This window comes from Hirundo rustica, chromosome 3 (genome assembly GCF_015227805.2).
Source record: "Hirundo rustica isolate bHirRus1 chromosome 3, bHirRus1.pri.v3, whole genome shotgun sequence".
In the NCBI taxonomy this organism is placed as follows: domain Eukaryota; kingdom Metazoa; phylum Chordata; class Aves; order Passeriformes; family Hirundinidae; genus Hirundo; species Hirundo rustica.
Window position 1 is genome coordinate 35,277,652 of NC_053452.1, and position 16,574 is coordinate 35,294,225.

Genomic DNA, 16,574 nt, shown 5'->3' on the forward strand with positions numbered 1-16,574 from the left:
TACAAATCACTTGTCGGTAGAATTTGGCCCCGATGAGCTTCAGTAATCGCAGACCTAGGGAGAGGTTAATAATCCCAGGCGAGAAGGATGGACTGCTGATAGTGGGCACAAAGAGTGCAGCATTTATGGCCCAAAAAGACACCCAGCAGAACCCCCAAGATAAGGAAGAACCTGATAAAGCAAACTCAGCTCCGACTGGGTGCAAGGTAATTCATGGCTGGGCCAGATTGTGACCACCGACTCATGGCCGCGGACCCAAGAAAACCGCCGACCCAAAAGCAGAGAAGGACTGAGCGTGTTCACTGATTAGCATGAGAAGCAAGGCGATCATTAACTAATAGAAGATGGAAGACTAATTAATAAGGGAACTATGCCACTTGCAGCCAATGAACACTAATTCCTTAGTTTGCTAAATTGTATAAATAGTAAAATCTTTTGATAATTGGTGTGCTCGATTTGTGGAATACTTTGGAACACTCAGGTTTGTGAAACTCTGCAATAAATAATCTGTGTCTCCCAAGTGTCAGGAAAATTAATCCACCATTCCAGAGGTTTATGTTCAAATAGGAGACAGAGGAGTCCTGTAACTTTATTTGAATAAACGCCATGGGGTCTCTCCAATTGTTGGGGGACGCAGCCCGCTTTTTATGCTAAATTTCTGCCTGCATCTCCCTTTTCTCCATTGGCGGAGATACTTGGAAGGTACAGACTTCTCAAATCGCCTGCTCTGCGTTCCCGTCTGATATCCACCCTTTCGTTATAAAAAAGAAAGAAAAACCTGTTCATAATTCTATTAAGTCTTTGTTCTTTTTCTGTAGGATCTGGAATTTAACATGTCCTTGGCTGAGCAACAGTCTGTGTTGATAGTTGATTTTCTAGAACTGAGAGTTTCTTCTGTTACTTCCCTATCTCTAAGTTCCTAGCCCTATCTACAAGCAGATGCACACGGTCTGTTTCTAAAGACACATTCATCTTATTCCTTTCCATTTTCATCGTTTTCTATTGTTTGTATTGCTCTTAACTAATCTGATGGGACTGAAATTATTGCCAAAATAAACGCTCTTCAGATTTTCCTTAAAAGGGACTTTCTTTTCTTTGTAAGGTGCTTCCCCCCCACCCCCGGGCTAGTGATTTGAAAGATTAGATATAATATTTTTGCTGCTCATTCTTACGGGGTGATTAATTTTACAATTCTCTTTACTCCGGTGGCTGAGTTTGCAAGTTTTGCTTGTACTCAGTGGGATTTCTTAGTGAAGTAATTCCTGCTCTGAGGATTTTAAGTGAACAGGATCAACCCAAGCAGCGGGAGCTTAGTTTTGTTGGAGAAAACATGGATCCAGGAAAGGAATTCATTGCATTATCATTGTAGCAGTTGCAGCTCTAACCAGAGAGGGTCCTAGGTCAGGGTCTCCTTTAGCATATAGAATTTGAATGGGTTGGCAAGTTCTGATCTGGAGAGAAACTATAGTGTATTTGGAGGCTTAAAAAGTATGCCTGTAGTGTTTAGGTTGAATTCATAGCAGCTGTGAGACAGGCACAAAATGTGAAACATACATCTTTGTTTTAAGGAACCCCAAATCCCTTTGTGTTTGGGTCCAGACTCCTACTGGACCCTACACAGAGGTTGGTTGTCATATCTTGGCACTGATGTTTATTTCTCACAGAGTTTGTAAGAATTCAAGTATATAGACGTGATACGGGTTGTCTCTGAGGTTTAGTAACTCAGTAAAACTCTCCTGCTCGGGGCAAAGGATGACTAGATTGAAAAAAAAACCAACAAAACCAAAACCGACAACCCCCCCCCCCCTCCCCCCTCACACTGTTAAGGTCAGACAGTTTGTGGTATCTCAGCAGGGGAATATTTTACTAAAGAGCACTGCCAGTTCATCAGTTGGGGAAGGAGGTACACAGCTCCCCATTGTTTGCTGAGGAGTGCAGCACCTTGTTACCTGGTAGGTACTCTGGTGGGAAAGCCTGCATGAAAGGTTACACAGAAGAAATGGGAAAGCAGAGGGGAGAGACAAGGATTCATTTGTGCAGTGCAGCATGGTTTCCATCTGCAGGTAAATATTTTGGAATTTTTTCCCATTTGGATATTCACTTCTACATTTTAAAACCATGCTAAGTAGATTTCTTGCCCTAATTTCCTATAGCTTGAAAATCATGGTGAAAAAAGGCAAGACTAGAGGAGAAAGAATGAAAAGGAAAGATTACCTGCCCCAGTCTGAAACTAGAAGTTGCTGGGCTCCCTGCTGCCCCTTGATGTGACGCTTGGACCCACCAAGCCATAGTGTCACCAGGTGCACATAAAAATGTCTCTGCAAGTGTCTTTCCCTCTTGAGCCAAGGGGCCCTGGTGTCTGGCTCCTCTTCCTGGGTGTTTTCCATGCTGGGCTCAAACTTTTTGGCATTTGCTGTGCTTAGATGGTCATGAACATGTGTGATGAAGGAGCTTTGCATTGAGGCCATTCAAAAGCTTTGTTTCTTAAAGCTGTAATATTTAATATTATCCACATTACTTTTACTTGTTAAGTATCAGGAAGGTTAAATTACAGCAAAGTCTCACTATACTAAAGGTTTTCCCCAACTCAGGTATGTGTGAGAGAGAGAGAGACTGATGCAAAGGACTGTTGATGAGGCAGGGATTAGAGACAGTGGATCCTCAGGAATCTGTAGTTCCCAGGGATGCTCATATGGTTAAGACGCCAGTAGGGAATTTAGGAATTGGGAATTTTAGGTTTATCAATTGTAGCTTTTTGTTAAAATGAAATTTGCTTTTGTGCACATCTTGGCAGATGTGAGCATGGATTTGTACATAAATGGGAGTGTGATATAAATGATATCCATCATACAAAGTCGTATATAAAAACATGATATTATGTGGTATATAAATGATAAATGCATTATAAGACATCGTATAATGTGCACATTATAGATACATTACTGTATAAATGACATGTATCAGTTGCTTCCCCTCAAGCATCTGAGGCCACTTATGTAAGATAAGGTGGAATTTATTCCTTTCTGGGAATAACGTTCCACAAAAAGCAGGAGCTGTTTGCACTGTGTTTTCCATGTTAGTGCAGCTGGCGGCTGGATTCACATGGGACTCAGCACAGGAGGCAGTGACACTGAGTGAGTGACGCCGCTTTGCCCCGACCCAGGGCAGCAGAGAGACACAGACACTTCCCTCAGCAGAATGAGGGAAATTTCCTGCTATTTCCTTCCTTCTACCCGGAATCTTCCCATGTCTCTCTCTGTAAAAGACAGGAAAGCTCCTGTCATTTTCTGCCACTGACTAGGTTATGAACATATTAAAAAATTATTAAGTGCACTGCTGAGTCAGTTCTGCCTCCAGTTATTAGTGAGTCAGGAAGGTCACAGTTACAATAATGGAAAACATTACTTTGTTTATAATAATTTGAATGCTTGGTGTTGTAATTTGATGACTATTATGCTAAATTAAGCTTTGTAATGAGAAGGCTCTGACATCTTATTTAAACCTCTGGCATGTTTTATTTTGTTCTCTGGGTTTTTTAGTGCAGGTATGAAATGCCTTATCTAGATTTTAAGTGATTTGATATTTACAACTGTCCAGGGTATACATGTAAGTGCAGAACTAATTTTATTAAATGTGGAGATCCAGATAAATATCAGGTTAGTGAAAAGAAATTGTCACACCTTTTAACACTTTTTTTTTTCTCTCACTCCTGCACAAAATTTATTAAAATGAAGCCATGCAGCAAGCAAGGCTGTTTCTCCTGAGATGGGAAAAAAGATAATTCTGGATGACTAATGCCTTCTGATTAGGGGCTCTTTCACACAGGCAACTCTCACAAATCATTGCTGCACCTGTGTAAAAAACTTGTTCTCTCTTCTGGTTCTGTTTAATTCTGAAGAAGATAAAGTAGATTCCATTCCTAAGGATTTTGATAACACATCTGAATTGTAATTGCATCCCCAAGTCTATTTTCAAGGAAAGAGTTATGGTGCGTGTTTTATTTTTCCAAGAACAAGCCTCATCTCTCTGCCAGTATCAGTGTGCAAGACTAATTCTGGGGCCATATCCTTTTTTTCCACCCAAGCAGGTGGCTCTGAGGGAGAACAACTTGGAAACAGTGGGAATCTCATGACACTTGGGCTCTCTTAGCACCCCCTATAATTTACAGTAGCCTCAGGGGTGTTGGAGTTGACATAAGCAAGGACATGGAGAGCTGTTGCACTGCTCTGAAATTGCTGGAGTGTCACAATTTCCTTTTTTATGCAGCTCTTTTCTGTGCACAGTCATGATGGGAATTAATGTGGCAGCAGTGTCTCTGGGACATTGCCTGTCTCCTTGCAAAGAGTCATGAGGTTAAAACTTCAGTGTTTCTGGTGCTTGGTCATTGAACAGTGGCAGATACTTAGCACTTCCAAGATGCACCACAGAGGAAACGAATAATTGCTTAAGGGGTAGAGATTTTTTTCCCATGTATTATTGTTATTTTTTCCTGCATGAGGCAGGGAAAAAAAATGTATCTGGCAAAAATATTTAATAATAATCAAAATATAACTAATATTTAATGTGTATAATGCGTTTTCAGAAGTGGTTATGCTTCTCTGAGGATTACAGTCTCTTAAGGACTTCAAGAAAATTATTGAAAGATGGGAGATGATTGTAACAGCTGGTTTTCTAAAGGAGCTTTTCCTGACAGAAGGTTGGCAAATGGTTCATTACTATTTCCCTGGTTCCAGGTAGTTATGGGATAATATTCAATGACAATATTACAGTTTTTCCAGTTACTTCTTTCTGCAGTTGCTTCATGACATTAAAAAGACCTTAGAAGTGGTGATAAGGTCCTTATTATGATTACATTATAATTTTGTTCTGCATGTCTTTATTAATAAAATATTTTATAGCTCCCTGTATGTTATTGGTTGCAGAATGTTTGGTTGTGCTCTCACTTTGGTTGCCAGCGTAAATGAGTGATCTAGAATTGTTGATCTCTTTCTCCCACTCCAGATAGTAGTGTTGTTTTGAAACCCCAAAGATACAGCTGTTTCATTTTTCCATTTCCATAACAGTGTGCCAAAAGTCCCCAGTTACAGCTCCAGGGATGAGTTCTTTCCGGGATTCATGACAGATCTGCATTTTTACAGATACTGATTGTAGCTGAAAAAGCAACAGAAAAAGAATTTTACAACAACTGAAGGGGGCCAGTGGGAAAACAGCTGTGCCATAATTAATTACTTGCTGGCCTTACGTCACGATAAAGGAGGCAGCTGAATGCCAGAAGGTGGCAATGTCCAAAAGATGCTTTGCTTCTGCGTATTTGCTCTTCCGGCAAAGGGCGAGGAAATTGTGCGGCAGCTGGACAATGGCATTGTGTCAACATGGTGCCACTTAGCGTTGGAGGAAATCCCGCGCGTTCAAAGTGTCAATGAAATGGCAGTTTGTTTCTTTACTGTTTCTCCACATTAGGCCAAATACCTTATTAGCAACCCATATTTTGGATTTAGGCTGACGTCAGGCTTTGTCTGTTAAAAGATGTTTACATGACAGCATAGTCACAGAAAGGAAGCACACAGTGAGATTCATGTGTATGTGTGGAAACTGTTTACCTACAAAAGTTCAGAGGAAGCCTCTGTCATTCTCTTGTACAGACAGTACCATGGAAAAGACAGGCTGTTCTTTTTGTCTGCACTGATGTAACCAACAGGCAACAGAAGGCGCTTCTTCAGTTGTACAGAAAAAAAGTACCCAGTTAGAAAGAAAGGTCACACCAATGCTTTTTTCTCTTCTTTACAGTCACCTGGGGATCCTGTTTTGATCCTGCAGTCACCTGGAACAAACACATTGAAGATAAGAATACGGTGATCATAATATATGAAGACCTGAAAGGGGTAAAGCAGATGCTGTTTACTGACAGCCAAAACACATCTGAACCCATTCCTTGAAATCTGCTGAAATTGAGAGGAAATGGCGCAGCTTTCTGAAAGAGCAAAATAGAGTTGATTTTAGCGACGAGTTGAATTTGGCTATACAGAAGCAGAGCTCCAGAAAACAGAAAATGCAACACAGAAAAAACAGTGAATGAAATTAGTAGATAATGGCTATGAACATCCCAAGTGGGTAACTCCCTCTTTTAGAGGAAGCATATTGCACATCTTGCTTTCACTGTACTGCTTTCAGAACGTGGCTGCCAGTGTAAAGCAGATAGCTGCATTCTTTGGATTCTCACCAACAGCTGCACGTATTCAGGCCATCGCAGGAGGGCACACTTTCCAGGCAATGAGTGTTAAAGCTCAGGAGACTCATGGTGCTGTTGGCTTGGCTCTTTTCCAGAAAGGTAAATTTGTTTGTGTTTTGCCAGAACGGTGAATGGTAGCTCTTTGTCTTGGGAAACAGGAATTTGGATCAATAGATGGTAAATAGTTATGTATAATTTTCAAGGCTGGGTGTTGTTTAAGAAACACTGATTGTGCTTCAGGAATCTCAACTGATCTCACCCCAAGAGCCAGTACCATTCAGTAAAGCCCCATATAATATGATTAGCAGAAGTGCCCTACAAGTAGGACACCCTCCATTGTGGATTGCACTGGGCACCAACTAAAACAAAGAAGAGTTCTATCTTGGCTTCTTCTACTGGGGATAGCCAGTAGAATGAGTGCCTCCACAGATCTTTCTTGGGTTTTCTATATAATCCCCAGGGTTGCCTGTGGACCACAGTCAACACACAGAATCCAGGTGCTCCACAGACTGATATGTGTTTTTTAGCCATGGATCTAGCTGAGGCTAGAACCTCAGACAATCCCCAACTGCGGGGGTCTCCAAAAATCTAGATTAAAGGTAGACTGCAGCTTAGAGCAGTGTCTGGTTGCAACAAAGAAAGCTCTTGCAGTTAAAAGCTACTTTGGACCTTTCTGGGATGGTGTCACCGCTGCTGGTCACCATTTCTAATCTTCTGCAGCTGTACAAGGTTTATGCCAGAGCTATGAAGGCAGACCAGTAACTTCCCGTGGTTGCTTTATGCTCACATTCTATCGAAGACACCAAACATAAAGCAAATTTGTGTATTCTTCTGTCAGAGATTATTTTCTTACAGGAGAAAAAAATTCTGAAGTATGATGAGAGAGGAAATTTAGTCTTTTGTTTTAAATGATACTCTTTGATTGTTAGAGTCAAGGGTAATAATTTCCTCTTCTTTATATTCAAGGTGATTTTGGAGACTGGAAGGATGTTTTTGCTGAAGCTCAGAACCAGAAATTGGCTACCAAGTTCACAGTTTGCTTAGAAGTAGCTTAGCTGGGAGTGAAGTTTAAATATATGTATTGCAAGGCCTGAATGTCCTTTGCAGAAACCGCCCCCCACCATTAATGTTCAGGCAGTTTTTCATTCATTTCTGTGAAATAAAACAGAAACAAGGACAACATCCAGTTTAAAAATTTTAAATATCCATGCAATTTGCAAACCTGTTTCTGCTGGCTTAATTTACACGAGCAGTCCTTGCTTGTGCAGTTAGTATCGTTGAAGGCCACTGAGCTCTCTTGAACAACCAGTAGAGCTTTGTTCTCCTGTGTTTTTAACACTGATTTTTAGCTTTGATTTCTTGTTTCTGGTAGAATGCTGTGTGGAATATATATGCAGTAATTAAACCTGCTGAAATAATTGGAAATATATTCAGTAGGTTGGAAGTGATTTTCTAAGAGGTGTTTTAAAGTAATCATGGAGTGTCATTTTGATTCTTAATTTCTAAGTTCATGGGATTCATATATAATTTTAATTTCTAGGTTCATAGTATAAAATGAAGTTTCAGACAGTCATGTATTTGCATTTTGCTCCTTTCTGTGCACTGATCAATGTAAGAAAAAAGTAAAGAAACTCAGTGGTGAAAATTTTCTCTCCCTTTCAGCAATGTTGTTTGAGATCACTGGAAATGGAGCCTTTGCCTCGGTTATCTGTGTTTGCTTGGTTTTGTTTGGGTTACTTTATGAAGTATGTAGTACATATGATCTCAGAGCCAGGATGTGGACTTTTCTGCGTGTCTGTCTGGGAGCTTTGAGCTCTTGCTGTCCAGAACAGACTGACCGTGCTTTGGTGGAACCAGAAGACCAGTGAGCACAAGATGCTGTAACACTGAGTGGCCTCATAAAAGGGTGCCTTTTTAGGCTGCAGTTTTCCCTTGAGAGGCTGGTTAAGCACCAGTCTTTGGCAGCTGGTTGTTTTTCTCTCCAGAAACATTTCTTTATCTCTGGAGAAAAGGAATCCCAAGCAAAAAAGCTCAGAGAAAAATACATAGATAATGGGCACACAGTTGCTAATTTAGCCAGTAGAGAAGGTTACAGTCTTCTTTCTTACAGTTTTTCAGCTTCTGTCTGATAAGTAATTGCTTGTGGTAGATGTGCCTTGGCCAGAGTGAAAACTCAAGTGTTGGATACTTGATGTGTTGACATAAATGAACTCTGTGAGAGCATCTGCTGCACACTTTGTTAGCTGATGGCAAACACAACAAACTCCCAGCCATTCAATGCTAGCGAGAATCCCCTTCTAAAAGTCTATCAGTGAGAGGGGAATGATTAAGACAGCTTAACTTCAGTGCATAGTTAGGAACTTAGATCTTGTCATTTTGTATTCAGGTCTTCATAAAAGCATCTTGTTTGTCTGTCTTTCCCAACATATTACCCTTTACTTTTCTTCTCCTGTTCTAGCCATGTTTATTGCAGTAATGATACCTGTGCACAGCTCACTAATGGTGCAAAACCCTCCAGCTGTTGGTCTTTTAGCTAAGATGCCAGTGTCCTGAAGACTGGCATTCACAAGGTGGGAAGAGAGGATCAATGCAGCTGTGAATTTTCTTTCAAAAGTAAAAGATGCAATAATGGTCATTTAAAATAAGTAAACCAAAAGTGAGGTACCAGCAAGGATGCAAGAACTAAATAGAAATCACAAAATCAAGCCACATCAGAATGAAGTGGATTAATACCAAACAAATGAAAGTTTACGGTCACTAAAGCTATCTTAAGTAAATCTGAGGTTCCCTATAACCTTCACATAGGCACTGGAAAAAGCAGCAGCATTCCATGGCTATTTGCCTCAGCTATACCTGCTGCAGTAGTGGGTCAAGATCATTGCTAAGCAATTAGTAAAAGTAAGTTCAAAAGGCTTTGGTCAAGGATGATGTTGAAGCAGGAGCACTGCTTCCTGTTAGAATAGGTTGTCTGAATTACTGATAGATCAGTAATAGCTAGCCTGTGCACTTAAAGTTCAATAAAGTGTTCCAAAACAGTTCAAGAGGAAATCCTGTCTCAAGAGGCTAAATAGACTGCTCTTAAACATGTTCTTAAAAATAGACCTTTGGACCAGCAATGTTATTTAAAATGGGGCTGCTTAGCTATCTGAGGTGATGTTCTAGAGGTGATGTTCTAAAATTCTTTCTATCTGATCTGCACATTCTTCCCAGGGCATATTCACATACTCAGTAATTGCCAGCTAGTGATGGGCCTTAAAGAATGAATATAAGGTTTGTGACTGTGAGGATCAGCTGATTTTTTTGCGGCTTTCTGTGTGTCACAGGTTTGGTTCTGTTAAAAACGATGTGGTGGAGTAACAAGGAAGAAAGCTAGACCTAATGCCACTGGAGAAAGGGAGAATTTGTACCTTCCTCAAGCACTTTAGCACATTCAGGATGAGAAAGGACTGTGAGGTGCTTTGAGATGGTGACATTATGCACCAGGTCAAATCCGGTAGCTCACAAAGATTGCAGCTATTGACAGCAGCTGTACCAAACAAACAGTCAAATTAAGTTCCTCATTGTGGAAACTCACCGTATATTCTTTCCATCCTAAATACGGGATGCAATTTTGTATATGTATTTTCCATTTCTGTATGTTATACTCTCTGTACATTTTAGCTTTTATGGTTTTTATTATGGTACTCAGCAGTAAAACTTTGAATGTTATTTTTGACACACAACATTTGAGGAATATGTTGGATCATTTAGTTTCTATCTAAGAGGGTGTTTTCCATTCTTTGACCACAGTTTTGATATTTTCTGTATTTTCTGTTTCTGTATTTGTAGTCTTCTTCACAGTTACCATTTTCCAGCAGCTGTAAGTATTTATGATGTCTGGATGTATGGTAACTGGTAAATGCTCTTCTATTAGTATTTCTGTCACCTCAGTTTTCCTTATGAGCTATTCAGTAATGATCCTAAGGCAGGAAAGTATATCTAAATGGTTTTGAAAAAGAAATTGGATGCCTGTTCTTGGAAAAGAATAAATGTATCTTTTCTATGCAGAAGATAGTTCCCTTGTGTGTGTTCAGGGTATCAGTAACCCAGCCAAGAAGGAGAAGAAGTCTGGTATGGAATTATAATAAAAGTAAAATGAGATTAAAGCAGATGAAGCTGAGCTCAATTTTCTCATTTGCAAAATGTGAGAATTTCATATTGCAGCATTATTCAGTACATTAATTGGAAAGATGATTAATGTTGAATTACAATAGAAGCGCTGTAAAAGCACAGGGCACATATGACATCTACAGGAACATCAAATAATTTTTTCTGAGGCTAGGCTGTTATAAAGGGTGCCAAATGGATTTATAATGAAGAGGGACATGAAATACATCAATCACAATCCTTTTATGACAACAGATGCCTGGACTTGTATTCTAATGGGTTGGTTTTGTTTTGTTTTTTGTTAAAGTCCAAACATTGATCTGAATTTTGGCTGAAGGACCTTTGGTGGGGATTATCACCTTCTGTTTTTCTTGTAACACCCCACAGAGCTTGGCAGTGTACATTGGAAGTGTCAAAATGAGAGTGGTAAGTGATTATTGCAGACCAGGATTGATGTAGAGGAGAGAAAAAAGAGCAGCAACGTTCTGATTGAGAGCACATTGTGTCAGTGCTGTGTCTGAGAGTACTGCTAGAGCACTCTGGTAAAATGTCATTTATGTTCGGATGTTTATGGTCTTAGATACAATTGTACTGTATTGCCGTTGCCCTTTGCAATGCATGTCAGTTGGATATATGAAGAATTAGCCAATGAAATATTCAGTTTGTATCTGAACTAAATGCTTTTCATATGATTATTTGGCTTCTGCAAAAATTTTATGGGCTCGAGGAAGACAGAAAATTAGTCTTTGACTTTGCTCAAAATGTGAGGCAGTCAGGAACAGTCAGGAAATGAAAGGAGGCTGGGAAGCTGGTATCTTGGGATGCTTGTGTACTTGTGAATAATTTAAATTTATTAACATATGCTTGTGGGGTCTCCAGTGAGTTCCCTGCTGTTTTATATTTTACAAGCCAGTGAAGCCATTTTCATTGCTAGAACACTCATTAGCATTGCCCCAGCAGGTAAATGACTCATAGTTGCATTGTTGTGTATTTCTGATATATCCATCGGCAAAGTATTTATATTCAGAGGAAAAAATGAAATACTACTCTTAGGCATTAGACATACACCCCAATAAATGTTTTTAAAAAATCCACACACCCAACAAACAACCAGAAATAGAACACTGTAGAAATATGCCTCTTCCTGCTGCTGGGGACTCCAGGACGGTGTTGATAAATGTAGATGAGAGATCTCTGAAGTTAGGTTTTAGAAGATGAGGTTTATTGTAAGGGATGTGGGGGCCTTGCTCTGAGCTGCCAGGCTGCAGCTCGTGGCAAGGCCTAGGAAAGTGGGGGAAGGGAGAAGTAGGGAGAGGAAATTCCAAGAGAGGAAAGTCCTCGGGAAAGGGTGCAAGCAAAGAGAGCGAAGAGCAAAGAGCAAAGAGGCCGAGCCACCTTTGCAGCCCCCTTATAAGGGGTCTCGAGGTGGGCTGGAACAGACTTGTGCCAATGGGGTTACAGATACCTGATACTTCAGGGGAGGGTTACAGGTGTGGGATGAGCCATACATTGGGGGTGAGACTGAACATTCCATTTGACCTCTGGGTCTGGCTGCAGGTGACCTTCAGATGGTCACATAACTGTTTTCCCAGACATCCAGTATCTAATACATCTCAAACATCAAAACTTACTTTCAATTCTATCTCACCTACAGGTTTCTCATTCTCAGAATAGAGGCAATCATATTTATAGGGTTTTTTGGCTTCTTCCTCCCCAACAGAACACTTCTAATCCTCTGTCCTTCTCATGTATTTCTCACGGACAGCTATTGGAACAAGTTCTGAAGATGTGGTGAGACCTCGCGGAGGCTGGGCTGCCGCGCACCTCCGCCCCTGCCGCAGCGGGTGGGTGCTCCTGGCCGCGCCATGCCGGGGCGAGCCCAGGGCCCTCGACACGCTGAGAGGAGGCTGCACTGGGAAACCCCCTCTCCCCTGGCCTTGGGAGCAGTGGGAGAACTCCACTGCTGCCACAGCCCACTGCCTGGGGGCTCTCCTGCTGCAGGAGCGTTCTCTCTTGGGCTGTCAGGTGCTACATGGCTGGCTTGTAAAGGTGAGAGAAGTTGTTCTCCAGGCTCGAAAGATGCAGCTTAGCTCTTGGAGCTGGGGCAAAAGCAGCTGGGAGTCTGTTCCCCTCCTGGTGATCGAGGGTGCCAGCCTGCCTGGGGTGAGCAATTGTCACTTGGTGGTGAAAAGCACAGTAGGTTCCTTGTTCTGTCTGAGTCCCAAACTCCAAAGGGTTTTTCTAGCAGTAAAGCCTGACTGTGTTCTTGCCAGAGAGAGAAAAAACATGATGTGGGGGCATGTGGGGGAACAGGACCGCATAAAAACAAGAGGGTACAGAGGGAGATCAGCTCTGAAGGCTGTATGTGTTTGATGAGTGTGTTCCCCATATGGCTGGGGATCATAATTTGGAGCAGAAAGCCCAGAAAACCACCTGCACACTGGTGCCAGGGGGAAGTGTCTGTGCCCTCCGGAGCCTCAGCAGAGCAACAAATGTGTCAGAGCGCCGGGGTTTGCTCAGGTCCTTGTTGTACACAAAGCACAGTATTCATGGTCAGGAATAAACAGGGCTGTAAACAATCTTCTGTTCTTATCAAGTCCAAATGTCTCTGTGGCACTTAATTGCTTTTGCGGGCCGTTTTATGCCTCTCCAGCCACCGTGCCCTGACTGTTGCCGTTTTAACTCAGCAATCTGAAGCACAAGAGACAGTGTATTTTACACATGGGTGATTTCACAGTTTCTGGACAGTTTCTGGTCAGCCCTCCAGGTCTCTTGTGTTGCCTTTTTCACTGTCCATGTTTTGAATGGTTTACGATTTGAGGGCCATACAAGTGCTTTGTCTACAAATGAATTGTTTACTGGAAGCCCAAGGGCACTGAAAGAGAAGAAAAATGCACGAATATAGAAAGATAACTATGTAATGAGTAGAGTAAATATCATTATTAAATGCTGTAAATATAAAGCTCTTTGCTGACATGGCAGACCCTCCAGAGTAACATTAACAGAAGTTGCCTGAGTTTGCTTCAGAAGGAAAACTGTTCAAAGTCCAGCATTAAATCATTGTGAATCAGAGGAAAAGACAATCCACAGCTCTGGTACAGCTATACTGCTGTCTTTCAGAAGTTGTGGAGGCTTCCAGGACTGAATCTTGCTTTCTCCCTCTGTAACCCACTTGTAGCATATCACTCCCCTGGCAGGTCCCACTGCACCCCACAGCTGCCCTGCTGTCCCCTGGGGCAGTGCCAGGCACAGTGTCTTGAGCACAGGAGCTACTGAGATGCTACAGCATCTACAGAAACTCCAGCAGTTTTATGATGAGCTTAAAGAGACAAAAGGAGCTTGAAAAGAAGCACATTGATTGTTTGCTGGGTGGTTTGCACATAGACATGAACAGGCTGGCCAGGCAAGAGTCAGCTCCATTCTGGGAGTCATGATTACTGCAGTTCTGGGGAGCCACATCAGCAAGGGCCAGCCCCTCTGAGCAACACCGACGCTCAGCAGTGTAACCCAGAGGAAAGCAGAGTCCCACAGCATGGATGCAGTAGGTGGGAGTAATCCAACGTGCCAACTCTAAGGCAATTTGTGAAATGTCAGTGTCACCTGAGGTGAACAGGGTGAGTAAATGCGTGGCATCATGGAGCTGCTCATGGCTGTGTGTGGGAGAGTGGCTGCAATACTGGTGCGCTGGGAGAGTGAAGCAGTGAGTGAGTTTGTTTGGGGATGGTCTGGAAAGTGGCACTTGTTGTTTGCACGTTAAATATTGACACCTGCACTCGATAATGCTTTTAATGCCAAACTGAGTGCAATTTTGTTGTGTTCTGGGTGATTATATATAAATCACCTTCTTTTAGAAAGAGTTGTTTAGAATTAAATGCAGTGTTATATTGCTGGAGTTCACGGACTTTTGCTAACTTATGTGAACACAAGAGTTAATTGGCATTTAATTATATGTGTAGCTAATCCAAAGCAATGCAACATTTTTATAAGGATAATTGGTAAGTTGCCCTGAAGGTGGTTTCTCTAAATGGGTTCATACCATTTAGAAGGACAAAAGAAATTGCACATAAATAGTAGGTTATTAGAAATAAATGGGTGTGCAATTATTCACAGTATCAGAAGTGGACAATTCAGCTTACAATGGAATTCTCAGAATGCTATAGCTACAATTGGCTTTGTTTCCCATTTAAAACGCCTTGTGTAATTATTATACTAGTTCCCTTTTGAATAAATCCATTATAATGTTAATTATGATGCTGTGAATAATTTGCCATGTATTCAGTAAAACTGATTTGTGGTTTTGGCCCCTTAAATATGAGTGAACCATCTAATGGGGATATGTGCTTGATATCTTTGGGGCCATCTTTTTCTAATTTTTGCATAAGAATATCATACAATTTATGCTCTATTTAGAAGCTAATTTGAAGTTGGGGAAGAAGTTTGGACCTATATTTATCTTTGGAGAGCACTGCTGGATGATGGGGATTGTTATAGAAAAAAACCCCTTATTTTTTCCTTCCGTGTACAATAAATGTTACCTGAAATTGAATAGAAGAATAGAGCAGTGCCGCATTCTGTTCTCAGATAAATACTCTCCTCAGAATCAGCTGCTGCTGTGGCACTGGCATCAGTCTATTGGGGATGAGTTTGACCTCTTAAGTGCTCTCCCCTGTATACTGCAAGTCTCTTTCTATTGAGGGGAACAGGAGGGAATTAATGTTGTGCTGGTTTTTTGTGCCATGCAAACACAGCTGGGTTGCTGAGAGGCTGGCACTGCTTTAGTCAGTAAGTGCTCGTTTTGTTCCATCTGTTTGATTACCAGGTTTGGTCAAGAGTAGTGTATGAAAAGACCTATCAAAATGCCCTTCAGCAAAACATGGCATGATCCTGCCCTGCAAATGTCAGATTACTATTTGTATTGTGACAGCCCAATTCTCTGTGCAGAAGAAAAAGCCCATTATATTTTTGCAGCATTACAGGAGAGAGATGTTGAATTATGGAGAAAATCCTGAGTGAAATCCCTCTAATTGTATGTAATTTCATCACTTGTACTCTCAAGGCAATAGTCCTGAGAATGAAGCCATCAACATCTAGGTACTGGCAGTGATTACAGGATATGAGGAACATACTGGACTTTCCATGTTGTTCTTTACACTGCTTTCCTTAAAATACAATCTCAGGTTCCTTCAGTTAGATCCCAGGGGATTTCAGTGTCCCAACACCCTGAGGTCATACATCAATGCACTCCCTTTTCTGCTCTTCCCCACCCCAAACAACAAAAAAGCAGCAGGGACTGGTCTTCTCCATTTGTTTAACCAAAGTGATGATGCCAGTGTCCCCTTCTTGTGTTTATGAATGACTTTATAGTGAGATCTTAATCTTTAATTCCTTCTGTAGGTGGAGGCATTAAACCTGTGTCTCCCAAGACAAAACAAAAGCACCAAGTTGTGGACTCCTGTGGTATAAAGAGGCTACTCTCCTGTTGAAACTATTGCACAATCAAAATTATTTGGGCAAGACAGAGCGACTCTGGCCACATACATGCTGTTGGGAGATGGGAGCTGAGGGACTACGCTTGAGGAGGGAGGGAACTTACTGCTCCCTTGCACTGTGCAGTAGTGCATTCATTAATCACTGAACTCTGCATTGTGCTGGATTTCTCAAGTGGCAATGGATGCTGCTGCTGTGCCTGGCATGGACAGCAATCCTGTGAGTGCATGAACCCATTCCCCCTTGTCCTGTCAGTTCATGCTCTGGTAAATAGTCTTGCCTCCTCCTAAGTTCCCCTCAGGGACTGGAAAGCTGCAGTTAGGTTACTCTGAAGCCTTCTCTGCTCCAGGCTGCACAATCCCAATTCTCTCAGCCTTTCCTGATAGGGAAAGTGCTCTTTCCTTTGGGCTGAACTTGGTGGCTCTCCTCTGGACTCATCTAATAGGTCAATGTCCATCCTGTGCTGTGGACAAGAAGTGGGTTTTTTTGCTTTTGATGGCACTTTACCTCTGGTGCCCAGACGGAGAATCGGTGAGTTAATCTCTGGTTTGCAATGTCATTTCTAGCCTGCAACCCTTCTGGACAGAAGAGATAAAAAGAACTCCAAGATTTGCCAGCATTACGTAGAAATCTGGGAACATCTGTCATTTTTCAGCTTCCGAAGTGCAATTTTTTTCCCCACTGTTTTTTTCCAGGGAATCTATTCAACAGC

General features: G+C 41.6%; 1 protein-coding gene across 1 annotated transcript; it reads left to right on the forward strand.

The window, feature by feature from the left end:
- Positions 1–32: 32 nt before the first annotated feature.
- SULT6B1 (sulfotransferase family 6B member 1) lies at positions 33–7,323 on the forward strand. The gene is given in 9 exon segments (XM_040058123.1): positions 33–206; positions 819–853; positions 3,540–3,619; positions 3,622–3,656; positions 3,899–3,992; positions 5,006–5,123; positions 5,783–5,882; positions 6,172–6,328; positions 7,196–7,323. Coding segments are annotated over 9 exon segments (921 nt in total).
- The last annotated feature ends 9,251 nt before the right edge of the window (positions 7,324–16,574 follow it).